Source organism: Plecotus auritus (assembly GCF_963455305.1).
Source record: "Plecotus auritus genome assembly, chromosome: 9".
NCBI classification, from domain to species: domain Eukaryota; kingdom Metazoa; phylum Chordata; class Mammalia; order Chiroptera; family Vespertilionidae; genus Plecotus; species Plecotus auritus.
The window spans coordinates 81,907,426-81,933,325 of record NC_137783.1 but is presented as its reverse complement, the minus strand read 5'-3'; the positions used below and the strand labels follow the sequence as shown (position 1 = coordinate 81,933,325).

Here is a 25,900-nt window from a genome sequence, read left to right as displayed (position 1 = left end):
AGAAATAGACTTACAAGTCCTGGAAGCACACAGAACCCCAAACAAAAGGAATCCAAAGAGGACCACACCAAGACACATCATAATTAAAATGCCAAGAGCAAAAGACAAAGAGAGAATCTTGAAAGCAGCAAGAGAAAAACAGTTAGTTACCTACAAGGGAGCACCCATATGATTGTCAGCTGATTTCTCAACAGAAACTATGCAGGCCAGACAGGAGTGGCAAGAAATATCCAAAGTGATGAATAGCAAGAACCTACAACCAAGATTACTCTACCCAGCAAAGCTATCATTCAGAATTGAAGGTCAGATAAAGAGCTTCACAGATAAAGAAAAGCTAGAGGAGTTCATCACCGCCAAACCAGTATTATATGAAATGCTGAAAGGTATTCTGTAAGAAGAGGAAGAAGAAGAAAAAGGTAAAGATAAAAATTACAAACAACAAATACATATTTATCAACAAGTGAATCTAAAAATCAAGTGAATAAAAAATCTGATGAACAGAATAAACTGGTGAATATAATAGAATCAGGGGCATAGAAAGGGAGTGGTCTGACAATTCTTGGGGGGAAAGGGGTGTGGGGGTGCGGGAAGAGACTGGACAAAAATCATACACCTATGGATGAGGACAGTGGTAGGGAGGTAAGGGCAGAGGATGGGGTGGTAACCAGGTGGAGGGTAGCTATGCAAGGGAAAAAAGAGGAACAATTGTAATAAACTGAACAATAAAGATTTATTTTTAAAAAAAGATGTTGGATTATACCTTATAAGACTATAAGTAGGAAATTGATACTTATTAAGATTATATTTGCATTTTTTTTAGACAGATTTCTTTAGTGATAGGAAAGAAAGGATGGAGAGAAGTCCAGGAGAGAAACTGTGGGAGTCTGAAATAAGAATGAGTGGAATTGGAGAAATAGGGATATAAGTGAGAGATCTTTAAGACGTGGCATCAGTAGGATTTGAGAATAAGTGCAGAAGATGAGGTAGCTTTGTATCCCTTGAAATCACTGAGTCCAGAGGATTTTTCCACCATAGCTTTCATGATACCACTGTTGCTTTTATTTCCTCTGTGAACAGAAGCCATTTACATCAGAAACATAACTTTTAGGAGGCCCTGGGAGTGGGTGCAGAGACTCTGGGCCGCCAAGCCAGCTGGGTCCTGTCCCCTGCAGCCTAAATCCACAACCACTCGCAGTTTTGCACACCCTCAGGGAGCATGCATCCTGAAACTCCTCCATGGCGCTCTGTCCCAGTGGTGCTCCAGGCACCCTCTAAAGTCACACCTTCTCCACCTGCCACTCTCAGAAACTGACTCCTGCCCCCTGCCCTCGTTTTCATCCCTCGTTTTCAATCAGACTGGGGCCTGGGGAGCTGGAGAGAGTGTCGAGCTGTGTGGGTGCACGGGACTGCTGCAGCCCCTCAGGGCTCTGGAAAACTGTTTAGCAATCTGGCACATTCTCCTGGCTCCTGAAAATTTGTATTACTTGCCCCATTCCCAGCCTCCCTTGCTCTTTCCCATCTCCAGGCTTTTGCTCCGGCTGTCCTTTGTCTCTCCTACCAGTTTAGCCCTCATCTTCTCCCTGTGCCCTTCCCTGTTCATCCCAGGAAGTGATCCCTGGCCCCTCTGCATTTTTAACGCATTTTACTAACATCTCTCTAATGTCCTTACCGCATCTTGGCTTGTGTTTGGGCTCTTTAGGTATCTAATCTTCCCTCTTATACTAGTAAAGGCTCTCAGAGAGCAGGTCCCTGTGGCAGTGGGCCGTGTTTCCTCCAAAGCACTCAAAATAGTGCCAACCAGGTAGGAGGCAGGCTCAGTAAGGCTGTAGCGAAAGGAAGAATTAAAATAAGAGCAGTATTTAACTTACAAATATTATTAATATAGAGCAGTGATTTTCAACCAGTGTGCCCCAAGAATTTTTATAACATGCAATACCTGACTATTTAGTCAGGGGCACTGACCTCTTTTCCCTTAGATTGTCAAATAAAAAATGACAACGGCCTGGCAAGTGTGGCTCAGTGGTTGAGTGTCAACCTATGAAACAGGAGGTCACGGTTCGATTCCTAGTCAGGGCACATGCCCGGGTTGTGGACTCAACCCCCAGTAGGGGGCGTGCAGGAGGCAGCCTGTTAATGATTCGCTCTCATCATTGATGTTTCTATCTCTCCCTCTCCCTTCCTCTCTGAAATCAATTAAAAAAAATTTTTTTTAAACCACAACAGCCAACACAATAGCTGTCCTGTGTGAATGAATCAAAATTATACCTATTTTCTGTCAGATAGAACAAAAATATATTTTTGGTGTACCACAGAATGTTAGTAATTAGTTTACGTGTGCCATGAGATGAAAAAGGTTGAAAATCACTGATATAGAGCTTGGGCAGTGTCTCCTACCTTCTCTGTACCTCCATCTCCTAGTCTGTGAAGGGGAGTAGACATAGTATCCACTTCATGAGAATGATGTACGTAAATGAGTTAATATGAGCATCTGCGAGAGCACTGCCTGCACATATGCTAAGCACTCAACAAATGTAACCATGTTGCTATTATGTTCATGCTGTGTTCAAATACAAACCCACTAGTATGTACTTTCTTCTCGACTCCCTGAGTGGCAAAGATGTAAAAACATCCATCCTAAGCAATCATAGGAAAAGATTTCTGAAACTTGTTTTCAACAATGCACTAAGAAATCTACAGAGCAGTAGAAATATATCTTCTCCAGATAGCAAAGTATAATGGCGGATGGCTGTTGATTTTCCTTCCGTTAAAAAGTTAGGCACTTATTCAAAGAAATTATTTCAAATTCTTTCCACAGGTGTGACGGCCATGCGGGACCTCCTGTGTCTGTGAGGGGAACTGCTGTGGTAAGTAACTGGAAACGAAAGGAATTCAGAATTAATGTAATCCCTGGTTGGCTACCTATTTAAATAGGATTCTCTTCGGCTCAGCTTTAAAATTACTTAGGAAACTTAGATTTCTCCTAGAGAGCTCAGAGTTTTCCATGCGTGGCTGGTTTTTCATTGGCTCTGGCTCTGACATGCTCACACAGCAGGCTCTGCCAAGAAGGAGCGAGGCCACTGGGTGTCCACTCGCACCACCACTGGCATCTCCGATATTTTACCACATGTCCCCCCGCCCCCGTACAGGGCTAAAGCGGTGGGCGGAGGAAGAGGCAAGAGGCATCACCGCCACTTTTGCAAACCTATGTGGGTCTGGGCTGGACCTTTTTTGGGTAAGATCATCATTCGTATTCCAAGAGGAAGCCACTGAATGGAGGGATGCATTTGGCCGGAACAAGCTCACAGGAGGTACTGTCCCAACATGACTGTCCACCAAGGGCTTAGATGGAAATCTATCTGTGTGCTCCTATGCTTACAAGATTGAAAAGCTGTACGTCTTCTCTTTCTTGTTTGTTCATGGTCTTAACTTTGGTTCTACACATGCCTGTGGCTTTCTGTGTAACTCGTGTGGTTTGGAGGTGAAAGAATGAGAATTTTGGAAGAGACCTAAGTGTGCAGGAGGAGGTAGAGGTATTCTTCAATTCGTTGTGGTTTCAGTATTCATACCTCTCTCTCTCTTGTTTTTGTTTGTTTGTTTGTTTTTGCAAAAAGCATGGGGCAGAATTCTGGTGAGGAATGCATATAAACAGAGGTCCTTCAAAAACAAAGTGAGCCCTCTTTTTCCTTCAGAGTAATGCTGCTTCGTTCCTTCTTTCTGGATGACACTGAACCCTGACTCTCTCCTTTATATGCTTGAGCCCCAACCAAGACACCAGCACCAGCTGCCATACTCAAAGATCATTTCAGTTAATCCCCAGAGGGACTGTGTCAAGTCCCCATTTTAAAGATGAAAAAACTGAGGTTTAGAGAATGTAAAGATCATGCTCAAGGTCACACTGGTCAGTGGTAGAGTCAGGATTAGAAATGCTGGGTCTCTGGAACTCCCAGGCTGATTAATAATGCCTACAGCTGTGTCAGCCCCCAAGCCCTGTTTGCATATGAGCCCCGGGTGCTCACTCCCTGCAGACTCTCCTTTAACGGAGGAGCAGTGGACTGAGGGGGCACGCACAGAGCTTTGCTCCCTAAGAGGCAGAGCCTGCTCCGGATGCTTCTGTGTTCGTGCTCTTCCTTGGAGAGAAGTGCTCAAGCTCACTGGCCTCTCCCATCTGAGAGCCATGGCCTCGGAAGCAGATGAGGAATGTAAAAAGAAATGCAACTGCCTAGAACCGTGGTCGGCAAACTGCGGCTCTCGAGCCACATGCGGCTCTTTGGCCCCTTGAGTGTAACTATTCCACAAAATACCATGGCCTGGGCGAGTCTATTTTTAAGAAGTGGCGTTAGAAGAAGTTTAAGTTTAAAAAAATTTGGCTCTCAAAAGAAATTTCAATCGTTGTACTGTTGATATTTGGCTCTGTTGACTAATGAGTTTGCCGACCACTGGCCTAGAAGTTATAAAACCATAGAGCCAATTTGGAATTCTCAGGATTTGAAAACCCAATCTGAGGATTAATCAATTTCTTTCTTTGGCACTCTTCGATTGCTGCTTGCATTGAACCATTTCCCTGCTTGTAGCGTGTTGATATAAAAGGTCTGAACTGGGAAAATACATGCAACTCGCATCACTTATTGTTGATCCCAGTTAATAACTTTTATAAGAAGTAGGAGGGAGAAAATAATAAAACTACTGTCTAAAACCGGGTGGGGACCGTCCAGCCGGTGGGGTGTATAACACCCACAAAATTATTTGGTCTGGCCCTGCCAAGCCATTAGGGGTGAGTTAATTAAATGTTTGACCAAATATAGCAGGCTCATTTTTAAGTTAATAATTTTGTATGGCCCCAGAAGGATGTTATAAATATCTAAATGGCCCTTGGCAGAAAAAGGTTCCTCACCCCTGGTCTAAAGATTTTGTAGGATATGTAGGTTTCTATTATTTATTCATGGAAGCCCTATCCCCTTAAGGCTCCAGGAAGCTGGAAGTTGGCTGTTGATGCTAGAAGGATTCTTACTAAAGTTTAAGGTAATGAACTTCCCATCACTTGGTTGGCAACCTGGCAGGAATGGTGCAAAGAGGATTCTGGTATTTTATAGGAGACTAGAGGCCTGGCCTGCGGGATTGGGCTGAAACTGGCTCTCTGACATCCACTGGATTGCGAGAGGGCACAGGCCAGGCTGAGGGACCCCACCAGTGCATGATCGGGGCCAGGGAGGGACACGGGAGGTTGGCCAGCCGGGGAGGCACCACGGGTGGGCTCCAAGGTGTGTCCGGCCCATCTGGCACAGACCCCATTGGCCGGACCCCAGCAGCAAGCTAACCTACAGGTTGGAGCATCTGCCCCCTGGTGGTCAATGCACGTCATAGTGAGTGGTTGAGCGACTTAGCATATCATTAGCATATTACACTTTGATTGGTTGAACAGCCAACTGGATGACTGGTCACTTCGCATATTAGGCTTTTATTATATAGGATTGTACTACATTATTAGATAACCTTCCACTCAAAAGAGAAGAAAGCTGCTATTTAAACATTTTGCTTCGGTTTAAAAGAAACAAAGGGTTTGAGAAAACAGAGAGAAATTAAGAGACATGCAGCTCAGAGTTTCTCTCAACCTCAGTACTATTGCCATTTGGGGCTGGATAATTCTCTGTTGGGGGCTGTCCTGTGTATTGTAGGATGTTTAGTAGTATCCCTGGCTTCTACCTACTAGATGTCCATGGTTCTCCACTCAATTGTGACAATCAAAATGTCTCCAGCCCTGGCTAGTGTGGCTCAGTTGATTGGGCATCGTCCTGTGCACCAAAAGGTTGCCAGTCCAATTCCCAGTCAGGGCACATGCTCAGGTTTTGGGCTCAATTCCCTTGTGCAAGAGGTAACCAATTGATGTTTCTCTCTCATATCAATGTTTCTCTCTCTCTCCCTCTTCCTTCCTCTCTTTCTAAATCACCAACAAAACTATTTTTTAAAAAAATATCTCCAGAAATCTCCAAATGTTCCTTAAAGAGCAACTGCTGTCAGTTGAGTTCCATCTCCTTACAGGTGAGAAATCCAAGGTCAAAGTAGTCACCATCAATGAGAATAGAAACAAAACATAAGGCCTTGGCCACTTGATCACTCCTCAAATCTGAACAAATTTTGGCGGGGCCTACTGTCAGGCCAGCTCTGGGATCCTAGAAACACACCTCCAATGTGCTTACCACTCTGGGCCAGTGTGGGCTCCTTGCAGCCAGGACTGTCTGCCCACCTGGGTATGCCCATGGCCTGGCACAACCTGAGCACTCAGAAATTGAAAGAAGAAATGAATGAGTGGTGGTTTTAAGCCGCAGAGTGCGTTGGTGAATTTGACCTTTGCCGGAAAGCAGACATAGAACAAATTCAGGAACATCTTGAAAAATTACTTTGTTGACTTTACCAAGGCATTTGATTACATCAGTGAGCTTAGACTTCTGCTCCAACAGCTGTTCTGCAGGTTTGTCTGCTCCAGGAAGTTCTCAAATAGTTTAAGATTACTCTGTGACAGGTTTGTTTGTCTCGTCATGTCAGAATTGCAAACAATATCAGTAGAGTGCATTGGGGTTGCTTAAAAGGCCTCATGTTGCTCACATGTGATTCACCATGTTTGAGAATGTAACTGAGATCCTAAAAGCCAGCATTTTGAGACTCTGGCCTCTACCCCTGTGGGACATTTTTCTAGCTCATTGTTAGTGCTCCAGGAAATCTTCTGAAACCACAGGAGAGTAGTAATGACTAACAATACGGACTTACTAAGCACAGGACACCATTCCAAGCTGTTCTACAACTACACTGAGTGACCAGATTATTATGATCTCTGAATGCATAATAATCTGACCACTCAGTGTGTGTGTGTGTGAGTGTGTGTGTGTGTGTGTGTGTGCGCGTGCGCGCGCGCGCACGCGCGCATGGGTGGGGTCCGGCCAGTCTGGCCAGGGGGAGGGGACGTGGGCGGTTGGCCGGCCTGCCTGCTGGTCGAACTCCTGGTGGAGGGGACAATTTGCATATTATCCTTTTATTATATAGGATAGGAGGATGTAGGATATACACTGAGTGGCCAGATTATTATGCGTTCAGAGATCATAATAATCTGGCCACTCAGTGTATTAATTCATTTCGTCTTATGAGGTAGGGTTTTGCTGCTGCTGTTGTTATAAGTTTTTCCTATTTTACCAAAAACAGAAAACTAAAGTACAGAAAGGTGTAGTAACTTGCCCAAAGTTATACAGCTATTAAGGGGCAGAACCAGGATTTGGATCTCTATGGAGCTCATGTGTGTAACCATTACACTTTTTCACCTCAGGCATGATTTTCTGAATCCTAATGTTATAAATATTCAGCATTTCAATTTCTATAATAATGTGTACTGGAAATTTTATAAATGTAATTTTCTACCTTGTTATATTGTAAATCAGCCCATAATGGTGTGCATGGAGGGCATGGAATGTTTAAAGCGAAGTTCCTATCTTCAGAGAGTTTACCATCTAATTGAAGATATGTACATTAGTAAAAGCAACAGAGTGGAAAAGAACAGGGTTAGGGATCAGATCCAGTGAGTGTGAGTAGCCAGTGCTACCATTTATTATTCATGTCACTTACCCAAGACTCAGTTTGTTCATCTGCAAAATGGGAATGATAATCTTTACCTCATTCACAAATTTGATCTAAGGATCAAATGAGATAGGTTATTTTGAAAGTATATTGAAAAATGAATTTAGGAGTAATGTTATCAAATATCAGAGTTGCTGAGAATGTAAACTACTTTGCTATGACATAATAGCTATCATACCAGAGGCGCATACAAATATACTATGGTCATTCATTCTTCCTGAGAGAATTGGAGAAGGGCTCATGGAGACCAAGATATGGGAACTAGACTCTGAAGGGTGAGCTGATATTTTCCAGGAGAAGAAGAGAAAGAGCGGAGGCCAGGAGCAGAGACATGGAGGCAGAGGAAGAAGTGTGCAGCATTTTAGAGAACTGTGTGGTGCGCTCAGAGCACAGGGCCCTTGAAGAGAGTTGGGGGAGGGAAAGGCTTAAATCAAAAGCTGGAAAATGATTTGGGCACAATTTTGCTGCATAGAGGTGTTTCAACCTCATTTTCTAGTCCAGGAATGGAAAATACACTTTATTTTTTGTGGCATGGAACATTACTTTGGGAGGGGGTGGGGAATTCTGAGGCCAAAATTGAGCCCTGACAGGATCCGTGTGCTTTGGGCCTGGAAGTCATTACCTCTGCTCTGGGTATCGAGAAATTCCAGGTGCTGTCCAGCAGCTCTAAGACCTGTGTGTGGCCTCAGAAGATGCCTACCGCTTAGGGTACAGTACACTGGTAAACTAATAAAAAAGTAGTGAGAGGTGATTCAGCCTGGGCTCCATAATCCGACAGCCTGGAAACGAATCCTTCCTGCCACCCCTGTGCCCTGAAGCAAATAACTGACTTCTTGCAAACACACTTTTCTCAAAGTGGGAAAAATAATAGTACCAACTGCGTAGAGTTGTTAAAATAATGAAATGAAGTAATCCATATGAAGCCCTAAGCACATTGCCTAGAATAATTAGTGTATAGTTGCTGTTGCGGCTAATAATAATATCTCACGTACAGCTTAAGCAAAAGGGGTCCCTAGGGCACTGGTAGAGTTCAGTCTTCTCTATGCCTGATACCTACCACTGACTAGCAGTTACTTTTTTAAGTTTCGTCACTGGAAAAAAATTCTTGCAGAATTAAAGTTGAGTGTAAGTAAATTCTCCATATTTTATCTTATTCATATAGTTTAGATCTCTCTGTGTTAGAAGCATTCTTAACATGTTGGGTGAGCAGAGTTGGTCTTGAGTAGAGGATCTGGCAGACATATAGCCAAAGGAGGTTATATGCAAGGTCTCTAGGTGCTAGTAATCCTTCCCAGCTTGAAGGGGGTCATCTTTTTACCTGAGCCCTCGGTTCCTACATTTTCATTTTAATATGTATTTTCATTATAAAGGGTTGTGATCCAGGAGGCCATAAGAGTGTACTCTGGTCTACGTAGAGGAAATCTGAAATTTGTGTGGGTGTTAAAATGGCTGAGATGCCCAGTCAGCATGGCTCAGTGGTTAAGCATTAACCTATGAATTTGAACCAGGAGGTCATGGTTCAATTCCTTGTCAGAGCACATGCCCGGGTTGCAGGCTTGATCTCCAGTGTGGGGGGTGCAGGAGGCAACTGGTCAATTATTCTCTCTCATCATTGATGTTTCTATCTCTCCCTCTCCCTTCCTTCCTGAAATCAATAAAAATATACATTTTTAAAATGTATGAGAGACAATGATGCTTGCTATTCTCTTAATCAGATGTTCCTAGTCTGTACCAACTACCAGACTGCAGATTTGGGAAGAATGGACTTACACGATGCATGACTAATTGTTATTAGCACAAATGAAGAGTTGGAGAGACAGTAGGAAGGGCACAAAAGAAAAAAAATGTCTTGCTGCATTTTACAGAGAAAAGAATTTAGCTGTAACTGATCTGATTTCTCAAATGATTAGCTTCTGGTTTTATTACCTACAGTTGGTATCTCACTAGTTATGTTTTGCTTCTAACATTTGTTTACTTCTGAATTTTATACTAGTGTGTTAAATTATATGCAATGACCAACATGTTATGATTGGATTGTTTCTTATTAATAAATCTTCCTTGTATGCATTCAGTTATGGCTTTCCCATAGAACTGAATGCCACAAGTCAATGAAATGTGGGCAGGGCTTCTACAATAACTGACCTAGATCTTGAGAAAGAAAATAGGCAGGAGTGAAAATACTAGATTGTGAGGAATGTAGGGATTAAGGGAACCTGAGCTTTAGAACTGGACAGACCTGTGCTGGAGAAGGAGAGAAGTTGGAGTTTTGGAAAGATTCAAGATTTGTGCTTAGGCATTCGGAGTGAGATGAAATGTAATAGTGAACATCAAATGGAAAGGGAAAACTTGGGAAAGAAAGGGATTCAAGAGGCAAGGACTGGGTAGCAGAGGGGACTGAAAACAAAGACACTGGAATGGGTCAGGGATGGGTGCAGGATTAGCTAAGGTGGAGTCAGGAGTGACAGAGCCAGTTTGACAGAGGAAATGCAAATGGAGTTTTGGCACAAGAAAGTGAAGGTGTGGGAGTGCATAATTCCCCCAAGGTTATGAGGACAAATTAAGCTTGAAAGTAGGGCAGTGATGGGTTTAATGAAATCAAAATAAACATTTGCTAGTAAAGAAAACAACTTTAGCTCTGCATCATTCTCCTAAATCCCGTAAAGCCAGCAATGATTTTTGAAAAAATTTACAAGGTCATACTTTTCAGCACCTGTGTTTCCAAACTACCAATCAGCATCTTGTGTCTTTCTGGTAGGGTCTACATTCTATGTGAACTCTTCGGATAAAAGCACTTTTCCTCCCACATCCATCAAGTTCTTTAAAAAAAAAAGAAGAAGAATAGTTTATTGATTTTTAGAGAGAGAAAGAGAGAGAGAGAGAAACATCCCTACATTGATGTGAGAACTACTGAGCTACACAGGCCTGGGCAAGTTCACAATTTTCTTTTAATTTTATTTTTCCCATCACCATTTGTCCCCTCTGTGCCCTCTGCCACCTCCACCAACCCTCCTACCCCACCTCCCACCCCAGAAATCACCACACTGTTGCCCAAGTCTATGCGTTCTCTTTTTTCTTTTTTGCTCAATGCCTCCTCCCTCCCCGCATCTGATCCACCACCACCACTACCACCAGAGCTGTCTGCCAGCTCTCTCTGAGTCTGTCTCTATTTGGCTTGGTAGTTCAGTTTGTTCATTAGATTCCACATATGAGTGAAACCATATATATGGTACTTGTCTTTCTCTGACTGGCTTATTTCACTTAGCATAATGCTCTCCAGGTCCATCCGTGCTGTCACAAAGGGTAACATTTTCTTCCTTTTTACAGCAGAGTAGTATTCCATTGTGTAAATGTATCACAGCTGTTGTATCCACTCATCTACAAATCTTGGCTTTTGTAAATAACACTGAAAAGAACATAGAGGTACATATATCCTTTAAAATTAGTGTTTTGGGTTCTTTTGGATGAATTCCCAGAAATGTAATCACTGAGTCACAAGGCAGCACCATTTTTATTTTATTTTTATTATTTTTTGTTAATCCTCACCTGAGGATATTTTCCCATTGGGTTTGAGAAAGAGTGGAAGGGAGAGGGGGAGGGAGGGAGAAAGGGGGGGGGGAGAGAGAGAGAAAGGAACACCAATGTGAGAGAGACACATCGATTGGTTGCCTCCCACACACGCCCCGACCTGGGCTGGGGATCAGACCTGAAACCCAGGTACATGCCCTTGACCAGGAATTAAACTTGTGACCCTTCGGTGCAAAGACCAATACTTTAACCACTGAGCAACATTGGCCAGGGCTTCATTTTTAATTTTTCGAGGTAACTCCATACTGCTTTCGACAGTGGCTGCACCAATCCGCATTCCTACCAACAGTGCACAAGGATGTGGAGAAAAGGGAAGTTCACAAATCTTAAGGTCCACTTCAAGCTTCAGCTAACCACCTCTTGATAGAATAGGTAGTGTTAAGAAATCTAAAATTCTAGCCATTGGGGCCATGGAGTCAGAGGCAGAGAAGCATTGAACAGACTGTCAAACAATAGCGGGAAGGCTGGGAGGGTTGGAGAGGGGAGGGGAGGTAAGAGATCAACCATAGGACTTGTATACATGCATATAAGCCTAACCAATGGATGCAAGACACTGGGGGGTGGGGTGAGGGTATGTGCGGGGGGCGGGGGGGGGGGGATAGGGGAGGCCAGGGGAAAAGGAGACATGTACTACTATTTGTAATACTTTAAACAATAAAAATAAAATACTCCCAACTTAAGAGAGTTCAATTTCTTTCCTGTTTTTGAGGAATTTCCCTAAGGTTTGTGTAGTGCTGTTTAAGTTGGTAGGAGTCTTTGGCAGAGAAAGACTCAATATCTTGCCTGAAGACTCATAGTAAAAAGAATTGACATAGGTAAGGAGAAGTTTGTGATCACTTGAATATGACAGGAACAACAAAACACTATCAAGTTGAGGAACAAATGTTAGAAAAATTGATGGCAGTCCTTAGAGTAGTACTTTTAAGCAATGAAAATGTTTGTGGGAATATGTGAGTATTCTGTCTACAGAAGTTCCAGAAATAATATTGCATTTTCTATTTTAAAATTAGCAGGCAAAACGATACAATTCACCTCTGGAAAACCGACCAGTGGGCAGTGCGTTTGTCCCCAGGCCAGCAGGCATGAGGGAGGGAAGCAGTGTGCCTCCGTGGGATACTTCTGTGCTAGACAATGAGTTTTTCCGAGGTAAGTCTATGCATTAAGTCATCTTTGCAACTCCCAGTACTAAAGCAAATAATTACAGTTTGTAGGAAAATCCTCAAAACATATCAAACTCTACTTTATTTTTGAAATCCTCTTGTTTACCTTACTTAAAGAGGATGCTGTTATATGTTATTAACACAAATATTAAAGACTCTTAAGTTTAAATATAATGTAAGCAAATATTCTCAGACCAAGGCTGATAAATCTATGGAATGGTAATAATGTTTAATATTTAACCTCAGTTGAAAAGGAAATACACCTTTAGGAAATGTATCTATAAAGTTTACTGTCCTTAGCAAACTTTTATTGTTACTGATTAGGACCTACCTAAATGCACTGTGATGAAATCTAATTGTTGTTAAACAGATAACCTGTGTGATAGATAGCAATAAAGAAACAGATTCCAAAAGTACAACACACGCATGGATGTTATTGTTATATAAATATGGCTCCCCTTTACATAGGTTATTCAGTATCAGAAGAAGCCTGGCCATTGGAAAAGTAACTCTGAAGTCATCCCCCAGCTCCCCCTTGCAGAACTAAATTCAATCTGCAAGGGCAGTGACATCACCTTGGCCCTGTAGTTGGGACACGTGAGGTGGTCGGTGAGAGGCACTCAGCTGACTGGCAGCCTTGGGACCCCTTTTAGTAACATGGTTCCCGGCAGAGAACCTGCTTCCGAGGAAAGAGACCCAGAGGGAAATCTCTGTTTCAGAAAAGGGTTTTGCTGGTAAAGGAGAGCTACCGTATATGAAATGGAAAAAATGATTTGGCCTCTTTGGAAATAAAGAGGAGAAGCAGAACAGGATTTATTTTTTATTTTTTTTTAACCTCAAGAGTAGTTAGTAAAACAGCATTATTAATTTGGGATTCTATGGGCATATACTGTAAGGAGTGGTTACCTCTGAGGAGGATTCCAGGTGATTTTACCTCTTTTGTTATTCTTTCCTGTATGTTCTGTTATAGCCACATATGGCTTTTATAGTCAGCAAAAGACTATTTCAGGAAAGAAAAACTACGAACAGCTTGAAAGGGAGAACAGCAATCAAGGAGATTTTATTATAATTATTTTAAAGGCATATTATTGTTACTCATTACATAGTTTTTGGTTTTGTTTTTTATTGCTGTTGTTTTCGGGGTATTTCCTTTTTTTGCTTGATTATTTTATTTGTGGATATGTGGGATAAATGATTTCAGAGATGAGATAATTTTTTTTTTCATTAAAGCATTGACAGGATGATTCCCTGAGGAATTCCTTAGTTATAGATTATTAAGACTCAGGATCAGTTCTTCTACTAGCTGTGCAAACTTAATAGCACTAATTTACAAATAATATAGGGTAGGGGTAATCCAGAACAGAGGCCAAATCTCCTTCAGCACCTACCCTAATTGACGTGTCTATGTACATCCCACTTACATTCACTCAGATACTGATATGCCTCGCTTTCCTTATCATTGAAGAGTTAAAATCAAATATGTTGATAACAAATAATTTTAAATATCAATGAGAGTGCACCATTTCATGTAACTCAGACTGAAAGATTTCTGTAAACCAGAAACGCCTTAGCAATTTAAACAATCCCCAACTTTTTCTCATAAAGATTTTATTTTCTTTAATGAACAATTCTTCAATAAATGTGTCATCTACTTATAGTCATTGTAACATGGATATGGTAAAATTACACTGAGTGGCCAGATTATTATGATCTCTGAATGCATAATAATCTGGCCACTCAGTGTATATCCTATATAATAAAAGGCTAATATGCAAATTGTCCCCTTGACCAGGAGTTCGACCAGCAGGCAGGCCGGCCTACCACCCATGTCCCCTCCCCCTGGCCAGGCTGGCTGGACCCCACCCATGCACAAATTCATGCACCAGGCCTCTAATATATATATATACACTAGAGGCCCGGTGCATGAAATTCATGCATGGGGGTGGGGGATGTCCCTCAGCCCAGCCTGTACCCTCTCCAATCTGGGACATCCCTTTCACAATCCAGGACTGCTGACTCCCAACCACTCGCCTGCCTGCCTGCCTGATTGCTCCTAACCGCTTCTGCCTGCCAGCCTGATCACCCCCTAACCATTCCCCTGCCAGCCTGATAAATGCCTAACTGCTCCCCTGCCAACCCGATTGCCCCTAACTTCCCTCCCTTGCCAGCCTGGTTGCCCCGAACTACCCTCCCCTGCCAGCTCAATTGCCCCGAACTGCCCTCCCCTGCCAGCTCAATTGCCCCGAACTGCCCTCCCCTGCAGGCCTGGTTGCCCCTAACTGCCCTCCCCTGCCGACCCGCTCCCCCCCAACTGCCCTCCCCTGCAGGCCTGGGTCCCCCCCAACTGTCCTCCCTTTCAGGCCTGGGTCCCCTGCAACTGTCCTCCCCTGCAGGCCTGGGTCACCCCCACTGCCCTCCCCTGCAGGCCATCTTGTGGTGGCCATCTGGTGTCCACATGGGAGTGGCCATCTTTGACCACATGGGGGCGGCCATCTTGTGTGTTGGAGTGATGGTCAATTTGCATTTTACCTCTTTATTATATAGGATATATACACTGAGTGGCCAGATTATTATGCGTTCAGAGATCATAATAATCTGGCCACTCTGTATATCTACTACAATGTAGGCTTTCGGGAATCTTAAAACTTTAGATTATGATCCTATTTAAATTCTAACAGGTTTTTATTGAGAAAAAGATGTCAAATGTGATTAAACACAATTCAATGAGATACCAACTGAAAATATCCTGTTACTGGTCTGAGCACAGATGTGGGCTTCAGAAGCCTGAGCACTGGTCTGGGGTTGGCCTAGGGCAGGGGTGGGCAAACTTTTTGACTCGAGGGCCACAATGGGTTCTTAAACTGGACCGGAGGGCAGGAACAAAAGCATGAATGGAGTGTTTGTGTGAACTAATATAAATTCAAAGTAAAGGAGCCGAGGGGAGAGCAAGAGAACCGGATAGAACAGCTGGATCCAGCCCGCGGGCCGTAGTTTGCCCATGGCTGGCCTAGGGCCTTGGCATGAGAAGGAGGTCACTGGGTCCTAATTTGGATACCATTCTCTCACCTTGCTACTGAGAGAAAGGTAAACAGTGTTCGACAATGGCCATTCACAACCTCATAGTGAAATCATCTTTATAATTCATTAAAAGAAATAGTGAAAAGTGAACTTTTACGGCACAGAAGTGGCATTGCACAGCGGTTGCGTGTATGGCCTCAGGAGACAGACTGCCTGTATCCATGTACTTACTAACTGTGTGACCTTAGCAACTTACTTCATCTCTTTGTGCCTCAGTTTCCTCATTTTTAAAACGAGACTAGTAATAATACCAAATCTTATAAGGTTAGATGTGAATTTAATGAGTTAATAAATTAAGTGCTTAGAATTGTGCATGACAGAAAGTGCTATCTTAAAGGAGTGCTAATTGGCCTTATAAATAAGTGGAACTACAAAAATCGATGTCTCTCTCTCTCTCTCTCTCTTTCTCCCTTCCTCTCTCTCTAAAATCAATCAATAAATTTTTTCAGTAAGTGAGTACTAATAGGTCTTAATTTTTCCAGGAAAAACTATCTACCATTAGCAAATCATTTAACAATATTGTATAGAACTTTAAATTTTATGTATTGCTCAAATCCATCCAAATATGTATGTTTATAAATTAGGTGTTAAACTTTTGGTGATAATACTGTTTCCTTAATGATAGAACTGAGAAATCACGAGTTGTTTACAGATTCTCATTTCTATTACAATCCTCTGAGGTAAACATAGCTGTAAATATGTTAGCTACTTAGTGACACAAAAAAAGTACTAAAAAAAGCCACGATTAAAACCTGTCACTTAAAAAATGTAGCTTTATGTCCATTAAGGCATTATGGAAGATTAACTTTGAAAAAAGTATGAAAAAGAAACTTTCATTACAGCTTTGTAAAAGTCAGACCATTGTAAAATTATAATCAAAACTAATGTCATCACATCTATGATAATATGATAAATATAAAATTATTATGTTTCTCCAACAACTCAAATTATTAGGCTAAAATGTTATATCAAAATGTCACTCATATTCTCCTTTCAGTTTTAGATGACTTGGATAGCACTCTGGCTCAGGAGCAGTATTCAAGCTCAGTGAATACAAGAACGCCTCTCAACTATGGGTCAAGAACACAGTTCAGTCATTTTTACTCCAGTGGGAACCGACATGGTAATACCACAGGAAGGCACAAAAACCGCTCTAATGAAACTTCTAATATGTCTATCTATGACATCCTAAGACCTGGAGCCCCTAGAGAAGGTTTTAGAACCTTTTCTCCTAGAACAAAGTCAATTTATGATATGTACAGAACAAGGGAGCCCAGAGTTTTAAAAGAAGATTATACGCAAAAGAATGCTTTTGGCAGTACTTCTCTGTGTTTTGACAGCAGGCAACGATTAGCCTCCCCAGCTACAGGGTGTTTCACAACAAGAAGCATACATTTTCCAGCCACTACTCAGAACAAGAGTAGATTTATACCACCAAGCCACCAGCAGACCCCAAAGAGAACTCCTTTATCATCTATCATATGGAATAGATCAGATTCTTCTAGAGAGAGGCCAAACCAGGAAGAGTTCCCGAGGGCACCATCACCAATGGAAATTTACCCTGCTGACCAGTATATGTATCCCAGGTGTTTTCAGGAGAATAGGAGATATGAATTTTATCGTTCACAGAATATTTACCAAAATGTAAGTTTAAATTCCCCCATGGATAGCACAGTGAGTCCTGACCCATTTGAGAACTCAGAGAACATGCCGTTCTACCATCAAGACAACCCATTTGCAAGGTCTTTTTTTAGCAATACCTTTGGACGAAGCAGGCAACAGAGATTTAGACAAAGTTCTTTAGGGGGCCAACAGGAAGAACATTCTCCCTGGTCTGGCTTTTGTCAAAGTAGGAAACCTTTCACTTCTGACAGAGACTTTGAAATGACTTCCCCTGAGGCAAATTGTGCCTCAGCTAGTCATGGCCATAATGTTTCTTCCCAACACTGGGCACCATTTTTACCTAGTTACAGAACAAATATTTCCAGAGACCAAGAAGAGCCATATCCCTGGCAATTTGATCCTCATTCGTCTACACTGGAGAGCATGGAGGTGTCACAAGGTAATGGAAACCAGATGACTCATTTTGGCACACCAAATATTTGCTCCATGGTTGGTTCAAACTATCACATCATATCTAGGGGGTTAGAATGTCAACAGGACAGTTCTCCTGTAGAAGTACATGTAAACAAAGAACCTTACTCATTTGGAACTGCTTCGACTCTGGCATCCTCATTCAGAAGTTCCTTCCCCCAAATTCCTGATGACAAAGGGAATCGTCAGGGTCCCAACTTTCAGAATCCCACAGTCACTTGGCAGAAAATTAAGCCTGCCTCTCTTCTAATAAGAAGCTACACAGAAGTCACTGTGACCAACAGCGATTCAGTTGATTCTCCACCTCTTACTCAAAGCCAACCCAGTATCTTGGCCACAGAAGTGAATGATGAGCAAGACTTGAATGGATCTATTTTGGAAAAAGACAAACAACTAATCAAGATGGACCAGACAAACACAACAAGTGAAATGCCCCAACCTGTTTCAGAGACAGTAATCTCTAATCCTTTAGCTGATTTTCAAAGTCCCCTCTCCCAAGACTCAGCCAAAACCAATGGATTTGTTCTTAATACATCTACCACAAAAAGTTCAAAAAACTCACCCCAAGTCATTTCTGGGAAAGATGTCTCCAAAATTCATATATCACAGAGAGGTAAGGCCAACGAAACAAAGAAAGGTAAGAGTTACAGTGAAAACAGAAAACTTGGCCCAGCAACTTCCTTTCCTTTGATTCAGGAGAGCAGAATACCATCACTGATTCCCAGCCCAAGTGAAGGTGGCCACCAGGAATTAACAGTAAGTAATGAAGATATTTCAAGTACTATTGAAAGTAGCCAGTGGAGCCCTGAATCTACTGGTGATCAAAATACACCGTCACCAGAAATGTCTGCTATTTTAGATACCAAGGAAGAACAATGTACCAAAACTCATTCTACCAATGGTAGCAGGTCAACTGCTGGCCACAATATCCCATGTGATTCTTTAGGTCTGCCGTCAGGTACAGCACCAGATTCTTCACCATCAAATAATTTTTTCCTTGGTGCTCTGCTAGTTCCTTCTACTACAGTGTTCTCTGGGAAAAGTCTTTCAGGCAAAGATCTGTCTCTGGGAGATAAAGAAAATGAAGACAATAAAAGCAAGCATCAAAATAATCAGTTTACGTTGAGCCCTTCAGAAAATAAATGCAGTGATGCTAGTTTTGTGCTTATACACAATGAAGAGGTTGGTGTCAAACGCCATTCACATTCTCCTGTCAGGGCTGGGAAGGGGAAAGGAAAAGTAAGACGGCGTATATCCTATATTGAAAAGTTGAGCAAAACAGAAAGTAAATCAGCACCCACAAGTGGCAGCAGTAGCCTCGTTGAGGTGAATCAAAGTGATTCCAAAGCTCCTGAGCTTCATACAACTTATTGTAGCTTACCAAGAACAGCAGCCAGTTCCCTCATTAATAGCAGGAAGTCAGAAAGTAAGATAATAGTGCCTTCCTTTAGGAATAAGCCACTTCCACGCCAATCTGAAACAAATGTAGACAATCCAATAGGAAGAGACACATCAAACAAATTCAGCCCCAGTTCTTCTGAGTCAGAAAGCAGATGTTCCAAAGTAGTTTCAGACTCAGCCTCAGCTGGGCCTGAAGCCACAGAGAGGATGACAAACACTGGACCTGCTTGCATTAGAAAAGGACCCCTTCCATTCCTCATCAAGAGGGCTGTGTCATGTCCTTTAGGGGTACCATATGCCTCACTTGGAAAAGATGAAAGAGAAAAATGCTTGATCACAGACATGGATGCTTCTGCTATAACACTAAGACCTTGGGAGAAAACCATTAACCCTCTGGAAAGTGACTCATCTGTTAGGGATTGTTCTTTAACCAAAAGACACCACCAAAAGGATCACTGTCAAGAATGCATTGAAAAGGATGGTAAAATTGCTGCCTCCAAGATAGGTACATTTTCCCTTTCAAATGAAGACCCTTTACCTTTTTCTTCGGACATGTCAGGGGGAAAAAGTGGGAAAACATTACATAAAGTTAAGACTACGAGTATGTTTTCTGTTTCTGGTGATGAAGAGAATGTCAAGTGTCTTGAGATAGTTTCAATATATTACACTCTACCAAGGAGACACAGCAAAAAATTCTGTAGCCTCCTCCAAAAGTATACTGAAAATATTGACTCACTTACAGAATCAACTAAAGTGGGATCTGAAACATTCCCTAATACTTTAGAAAAAGAGAAACTAAATTATTCTACACAAGAGCAGTCAGGAACAACTTTATCTGAAGACCTAACGTCACTGTTCAGCTCTGTTCAGGAAAACAGCAATTGCCTTTCTCACAACACTGAGAAAGAGACTGTTTTACAATTACCAAGTATTGGGCCCTCAGAACCTACACTGCAGGAAATGGCTTCTATTGAGGCAGATGTTTCTCTTCATAAAGGAGGATCTAAAACTAAAGAGATTTCCCCAGATAACTTAGCTAAAACACCTCTAGGTGATTCACAAAGCAAGAAAAAGAGGGGGGGAAAGTTGCAAAGTGAAACCCTGCATACTTCATCAATGCTTCAGGAGGAAAAAGTCACAGAAGAGAAATCTGAAAATTGTCAGCACGCCATTAAATCTGCTAACAGTAATCCTAATCCTCCAGCCCATTCAGAAGGGAACATCAAAAATCTGAAAACCAGAAGTTCTGGGGAGTGTGCAGGTGGTGGGATAACCCTCCCATCTACTAGAAGCACAAAGTGTCTTCAGAAAGTCATCACAGGCATCCCTAAAGATGACCGCTCCTATGGATTGCAGCCTAGGAGAGTCAGAGGAGCAGATTTCCAAAAACAGACTGACAAAGCACTTTCTGACTCAGAAAGCCAAGCCTTTGCTCTTACTCCAGCTTTGCATAAACTACATCTTGATGAGGAGACTTGTTCAAGTGAACGAGATTTAGATAGTTTGCAGTTGGAACCCAGAGAACTACCTCAAAGAAGTCAGGAGGTAACTCTGACAAAGAAGGGGAAGGCTAAAGATGAAATGCAAGGGTTGGCATGGGATCAACTCTCACTTCCTGTAGGAAGCAATAAAAACAAAACCAGTTTGGATGACCTGGAAAAAGGGAAAAGCAGATCTTCAGTTAAACACAGATTGGCAACCATGTCCAAAGCAAGCAGAAAATTTCCAGCTAAAGATTTAAGCCCTAGAAGACATACAGCTACTCTCTTCCCCCAAAGTGAGAGCTGTTCTGGCTTGGGTGGTTTGTCTCTTGGCCCCCCAGACTACAGCCCACTGTCCCCTGAGCCTACTCCAAAGTCCACAGAATCTACAGATGAAAACAAGTTGAATAATGGTGGAATGGATGTGAAGAAATCTGAGGACCCCTTCCAGATTACTATAATATCCAACAGAGAAGCTCCTACGCCCTTAAGCAATCAGAAGTCTAACAGCATTTCACAACCACGTCAGAATGAGTTTAGAAATATCTCAGAATCACCACCAAAGTATGAGACGTCTAAAGATGTAACAGTAGTTCAGAGTTTGGAAAGAGAGTCAGGAGCCCTGGCCCAACCCACCTTCACCAGCCTCAGAGAAGCCGATTTCTCCAGCCATCCAAGGAAGCTGACCTCTCATCTCCCATTGGAGCCTGCGGAGAAATCTACAGTAAGCATCCCACTGGCCATTTGTCAGCAACAACAAAGGAGCACTGCATCTCAGGAGTGGGAACCTGAGCCACACCCCTATCGTTCAAAGAGTTTAAAAAATATCCATGTGCACGGCAATCTGCTACGCAAAAGTCATCCTCCGAAAGCCAGGGAGCGCCATTTTTCTGAAAGCACGTCTATTGACAATGCCCTGAGCCGCCTGACCCTTGGGAATGAATTCCCTAACAACAGTGAGTGCAGTCGAAGATTCAAATCTTTTTCTGAACTTTCCTCCTGTGATGAAAATGAAAGCTGGGCTTTGCAGAGTGGCAGGGCAGAAACGGGTCCCAAGTCAGCAACATCTATATCCAGACCTATTGACTATGGGATATTTGGGAAAGAACAGCAGTTGGCTTTCTTGGAGAATGTAAAGAGGTCACTCACACAAGGAAGGCTATGGAAACCAAGTTTTCTGAAGAACCCTGGCTTCCTGAAAGATGATGTAGTTCACCCTCCTAACCCAATGGAGTCATCGAGCTCAGATTCTCCTAGCAATGTGATGCCAGAAGGTGGCTTATCTCCAGATGTACCACTTAATGTCTATGAAGAGGATCCAGTGGACTCAGACTGTGAAACAGACACAACCACAGATGATGAGTACTACCTGGATGAAAATGACAAAGAATCAGAACTGTGAGGCTTTTTCCAATAAAATGCATAACCTTTTCTCCAAAAGCTTATTGTGGAAATAAAATACAATTGTGTGTGTCTATGGGAAGAACAAATATATATATTTGGGCAGTACCTGCTCTGAAGCAACCCAAATTCTTTTTCTTTTTTCCCCTCTACTTTTTGAATTACACAGCAATAAATTCTCATTTTGAGGGTTTCTCTGCTATTTTCTTCCTCTATATACAGTATATCCTTTAGCCTTCCTCCCCCACACCCAATTTAGTCTCTAGTTCACTGTTCAATTTTTTGCTCTACATTCCCCCTGACTTTTTTTTTATACCTTTCATTGTGATTTGCAACGCCAATATCTCAAACACATACAAAACTTACTAGTTACTTAGTACAACTACAAAACTCTCTATTGCCCTCCTCTGGCCCACACACCATATCATGGCATTAATAAAATGTAGGGATGATGATAATGGTGTAAATAGTATCATCCTGTTTAACTCACCAACATTTAGGAGGTTTAGGGTTTATTTTCTTGGACAAAGAAAAAATGAATTTTTATAAGGACGTCCTGTTATATCCACAGTGGAGCCAGGGAGGCACATGTCTTGAGTGCTTGTCGAGATGATAGATAAGGAGCTGAATTCCTAGGAAGCCAAACAACACTTGTAGGAATTCCTTTGAAATTGTTTTGTTAGAATTGGCTGAATTCTTAAGAGCTAAATTTCAATCAAGTCAAGGACCTGAGGGGACAGACGGCTTGGCCACAGAATTTCTGCTTAAGAAAGAAACATAACTGAGTGGTGGAGATAAGTGGTGACCCTTCTTTAGACTGAAATCCCTATTGCAGCCCTCTAAGCAACTGTTTTTTTCCCATTTCCATACTACATTTTTCCATTTCTTCATTGCAGGGTAGAATACTTCTTTCCATGTGGGACATTTTAGTCTTAAGTTTCCAGTGGTGGCCTTGGCCAAGTCCCTAACCTGTGGGATCATTTACCAAACCCTTAGGAAATTACAAGGCAGAGCTTCTAAGGGTTTGTCACTATGATTCTTTCCGTAATTTATCTGACTAAATAACTTCCCATACGCTCTGAATACCTGACTTTCTTAACTCTTTAGTTGCCATGTAGAGCTCTGGGGGGATTTCTCTCCTCCTAATCAGAATAAAGATAATTTGCTAAAACTACAGAAAGCATGCCACCCTTGATCTTAGTACTGTGAAGGTCAACATGAGTAGGTTTCATCTTCTTTGGTTTATACTTACTTCCTCACGAGTCTGTTTTATCCATATAAATTAAGGATAATGATAGGTGTTGGTGACCTGTATGGAGATCTGGAACTGATAAAATTCAAGACAGTGCTATATTATCATTATCTTCTTAATCATTGCCTGGCTTAGAAGCAAAATGCTAGGGCAAGTTTATGTTGTTCCCATGCAACTCAAAACTAATGAAGATGTGGTAACTGACATGAAAGCTAATCCTTAAATCTGTAAATTGTCTTATACTTCAGGCTCGGACCAATCCTGATCTTAAAGAGACTGATAATAGAATTTAAAATCAACTATTCTATATTTTTTAATTTGAATTTGTACGGTAAGAAATAACATTTAGTATTTTGTGTTATGAATGTTTGTAAATTCTACCTTTCCCTTTTTCTATTTATCTGATTATTTAAGTAAAGTTTTCATAAACCATGACCTATATTTTCTATGTAATTTAAAGATATTCAATTAATATTTTAATATTGATTCTTGATTTTTTTTTTAATGATCAGCTTTTGAGTTCTATTTCAGTAAATACCTGAGTCTACATGTATGCTACAAAAGATGAGATGAAATTAGCTTATTTTTCACTGAGGTTAGGCTATATTAACATTGAAACTTAACATTGTTAACATAGGTAAGTTAAGGTGAGGATAAACACCGTGGGGCCCTGATTCTTTGCACTGGAATCTACTATATCTGGTTTCAAGGGTAACTGATGGTCAGCGCTTACTTGCACGATTTGCAATGTTTGCTGTTGGTTTGGCTTAAGAATCAAGAACACAGAAAATTTTCTTAAAATAGCACCTTCTATAGTTTTATACTTTTATAAAACACTTTGTTAAAGAAGTACAGCAAATTTCTATGTATTTTTAACATAAAACTACTCCTTTTTCATATTCATTTTTGGTATAGCTGTAGTAATTTATAATAGTAATTTTTATACTTATAAATGGAATAATCCAGGAGGGAATCAATACTAATAAGTATCTGGTAAATTATTAACTTGTTTAGATAATGGACTTCTAAAAACATAAATTTTCAAATGTAAAGTCCATTTAAAATAGGGCCTAATGAGGTTATTTTAATTTTTAGAGACTTTTCGCTAAAGAATTTATTCCCTTACATTGTAAATACATTGATATTAATAAAAATCCAACTGCTCCTTACAAGGTTTTGGCTGATAATTAGCTAATAAAAGTGACTGTAGGAGGTAACTTTGTGCCTGTATTGGAGGTGATGAAAGAAAGTCCACTTAGGTGATGGTGAAGATGGGAATCAAATTGGAAAATGTGTAAAAGGATGCCAGCAGATTAAAGAGACCTTACTGGTAAGAGTTTATTGTTAATGATAGTAGTACTGCTCCAGAATATCCCAGTTAGATGTACAGTGTAAATGTGTAAATATTTTATTCTCAAAGCAAGTTTGTGATGTATTATCACTTAGGGGCTCTTTGTAATGGGAACTCCTGTGTCCTGAAACAAATAAGCCTTAAGCACTTTTGTTAAAATGTTGTCAAATAATCCTTTTATATACTTGTTCTCAAACCTGTTCTCCAGATGTGAAATGAGACAGAGCGCACCTTTAAAACAATACCTGTGTTGAAATGAATGATTTCAATAAATGCACTGTTTGGCTTCGTTTCTATTCCCATCCTCAAATGATGATTTTTTAAATGTGAAAGTTTCAGGAAAACTGCAAAGGGAACAGGCACAGTACAAAAGTATTCAAACATATCTTTTTGGTGATTATTGAATATCAACCATATGAGTGGTTTTAGGAATCAGTGGCCTCTCTTCTATTTGTACCTCAAAACAGACAACCAACAAATGAGATCATTGTACCTGGTTGCCTAATAGAAGAGGAGTGAATAAAGTCTGGCATCTCTCTGAGAGCTCCCACATTTATAGAGGAAGAGGGAGCTGCATGGAGCTGGGTCTTCCTGCCCAGTAGCAATGATGAAAAATAAATAGGTCTTTGCAATGGGAATATAAGACATGCAATGTTAATTCCTGCTCAACATTGGCAGGGCTGAGGAAATAGACACTAAGCTAAAACCATGCCACAGAATTGAGTTAATATGGAGCTCTTGTCTCTGTTATGACCTGGAAGATGCAGAATCAGGAAGTTGAGTGAGCCAACACACTGAATCACCATATTCATTTTCCCCAGAAAGCAATAGAAATAAAAGCAATAGTATGTATAGACTTACACAGAAGAATGTTTATTGCTACAATGTTCGATTACAGCAAAAACCAGAAATAAAAAAATGATTGAATATATTTATGGGACATACACATATGTAATATTACCATTAAAAAGAATAAAATAAACTACATACGTTGACTTGGAAGAGTTTGCATGAGTAATGTTGAGTGAGAAAATCAAAAATCTCATTTTTGTGATTATTAACAACACCCCTGCATATGCGTGTGTACATACAGAAGGATACATATAAGGCTGCTTTGTGGCAGGGAATCAGGGTAGGTAGAGGTGGGAGGCAAGGGGCTGTTTGAAGGTATGTTCAAAAACATCAGGAAAAAGAGGGAGGGTAGCAAGACCCCCCCAAAAAATGTAAATACACAATATATATATATACAGACAACAGGGAGGGTGAAAGCCTGGGATGGGGGGTGGAGGCAGTGGGAAAGGTCAATGGGGGACATATGTAATACTTTCAACAATGAAGATTTTAAAAAGAAATATATGTATATAATTACATTATGCACTTCAAATATATCAGTGGGTGTTACACATGAGCAGAGCAAGGACAATGGGCCAGGTATAGAAACTCACCAGGGCAGAACGCTCTGGATGCCTAGTGAGGA

General features: G+C 41.3%; 1 protein-coding gene across 3 annotated transcripts in view; it reads left to right on the top strand.

The window, feature by feature from the left end:
• EXPH5 (exophilin 5) overlaps positions 1 to 24,719 on the top strand; it is an 82,823-nt gene extending 58,104 nt beyond the window's left edge. For all 3 annotated transcript variants that reach the window (XM_080643089.1, XM_080643090.1, XM_080643091.1), the window contains 3 exons: positions 2,816 to 2,864; positions 12,216 to 12,351; positions 16,441 to 24,719. In XM_080643089.1, the coding sequence (XP_080499215.1) occupies positions 2,816 to 2,864; positions 12,216 to 12,351; positions 16,441 to 21,821 (5,566 nt within the window). In that variant the 3' untranslated portion in view covers positions 21,822 to 24,719. The remainder of the gene's footprint in view (positions 1 to 2,815; positions 2,865 to 12,215; positions 12,352 to 16,440) is intronic.
• Positions 24,720 to 25,900: the final 1,181 nt, after the last annotated feature.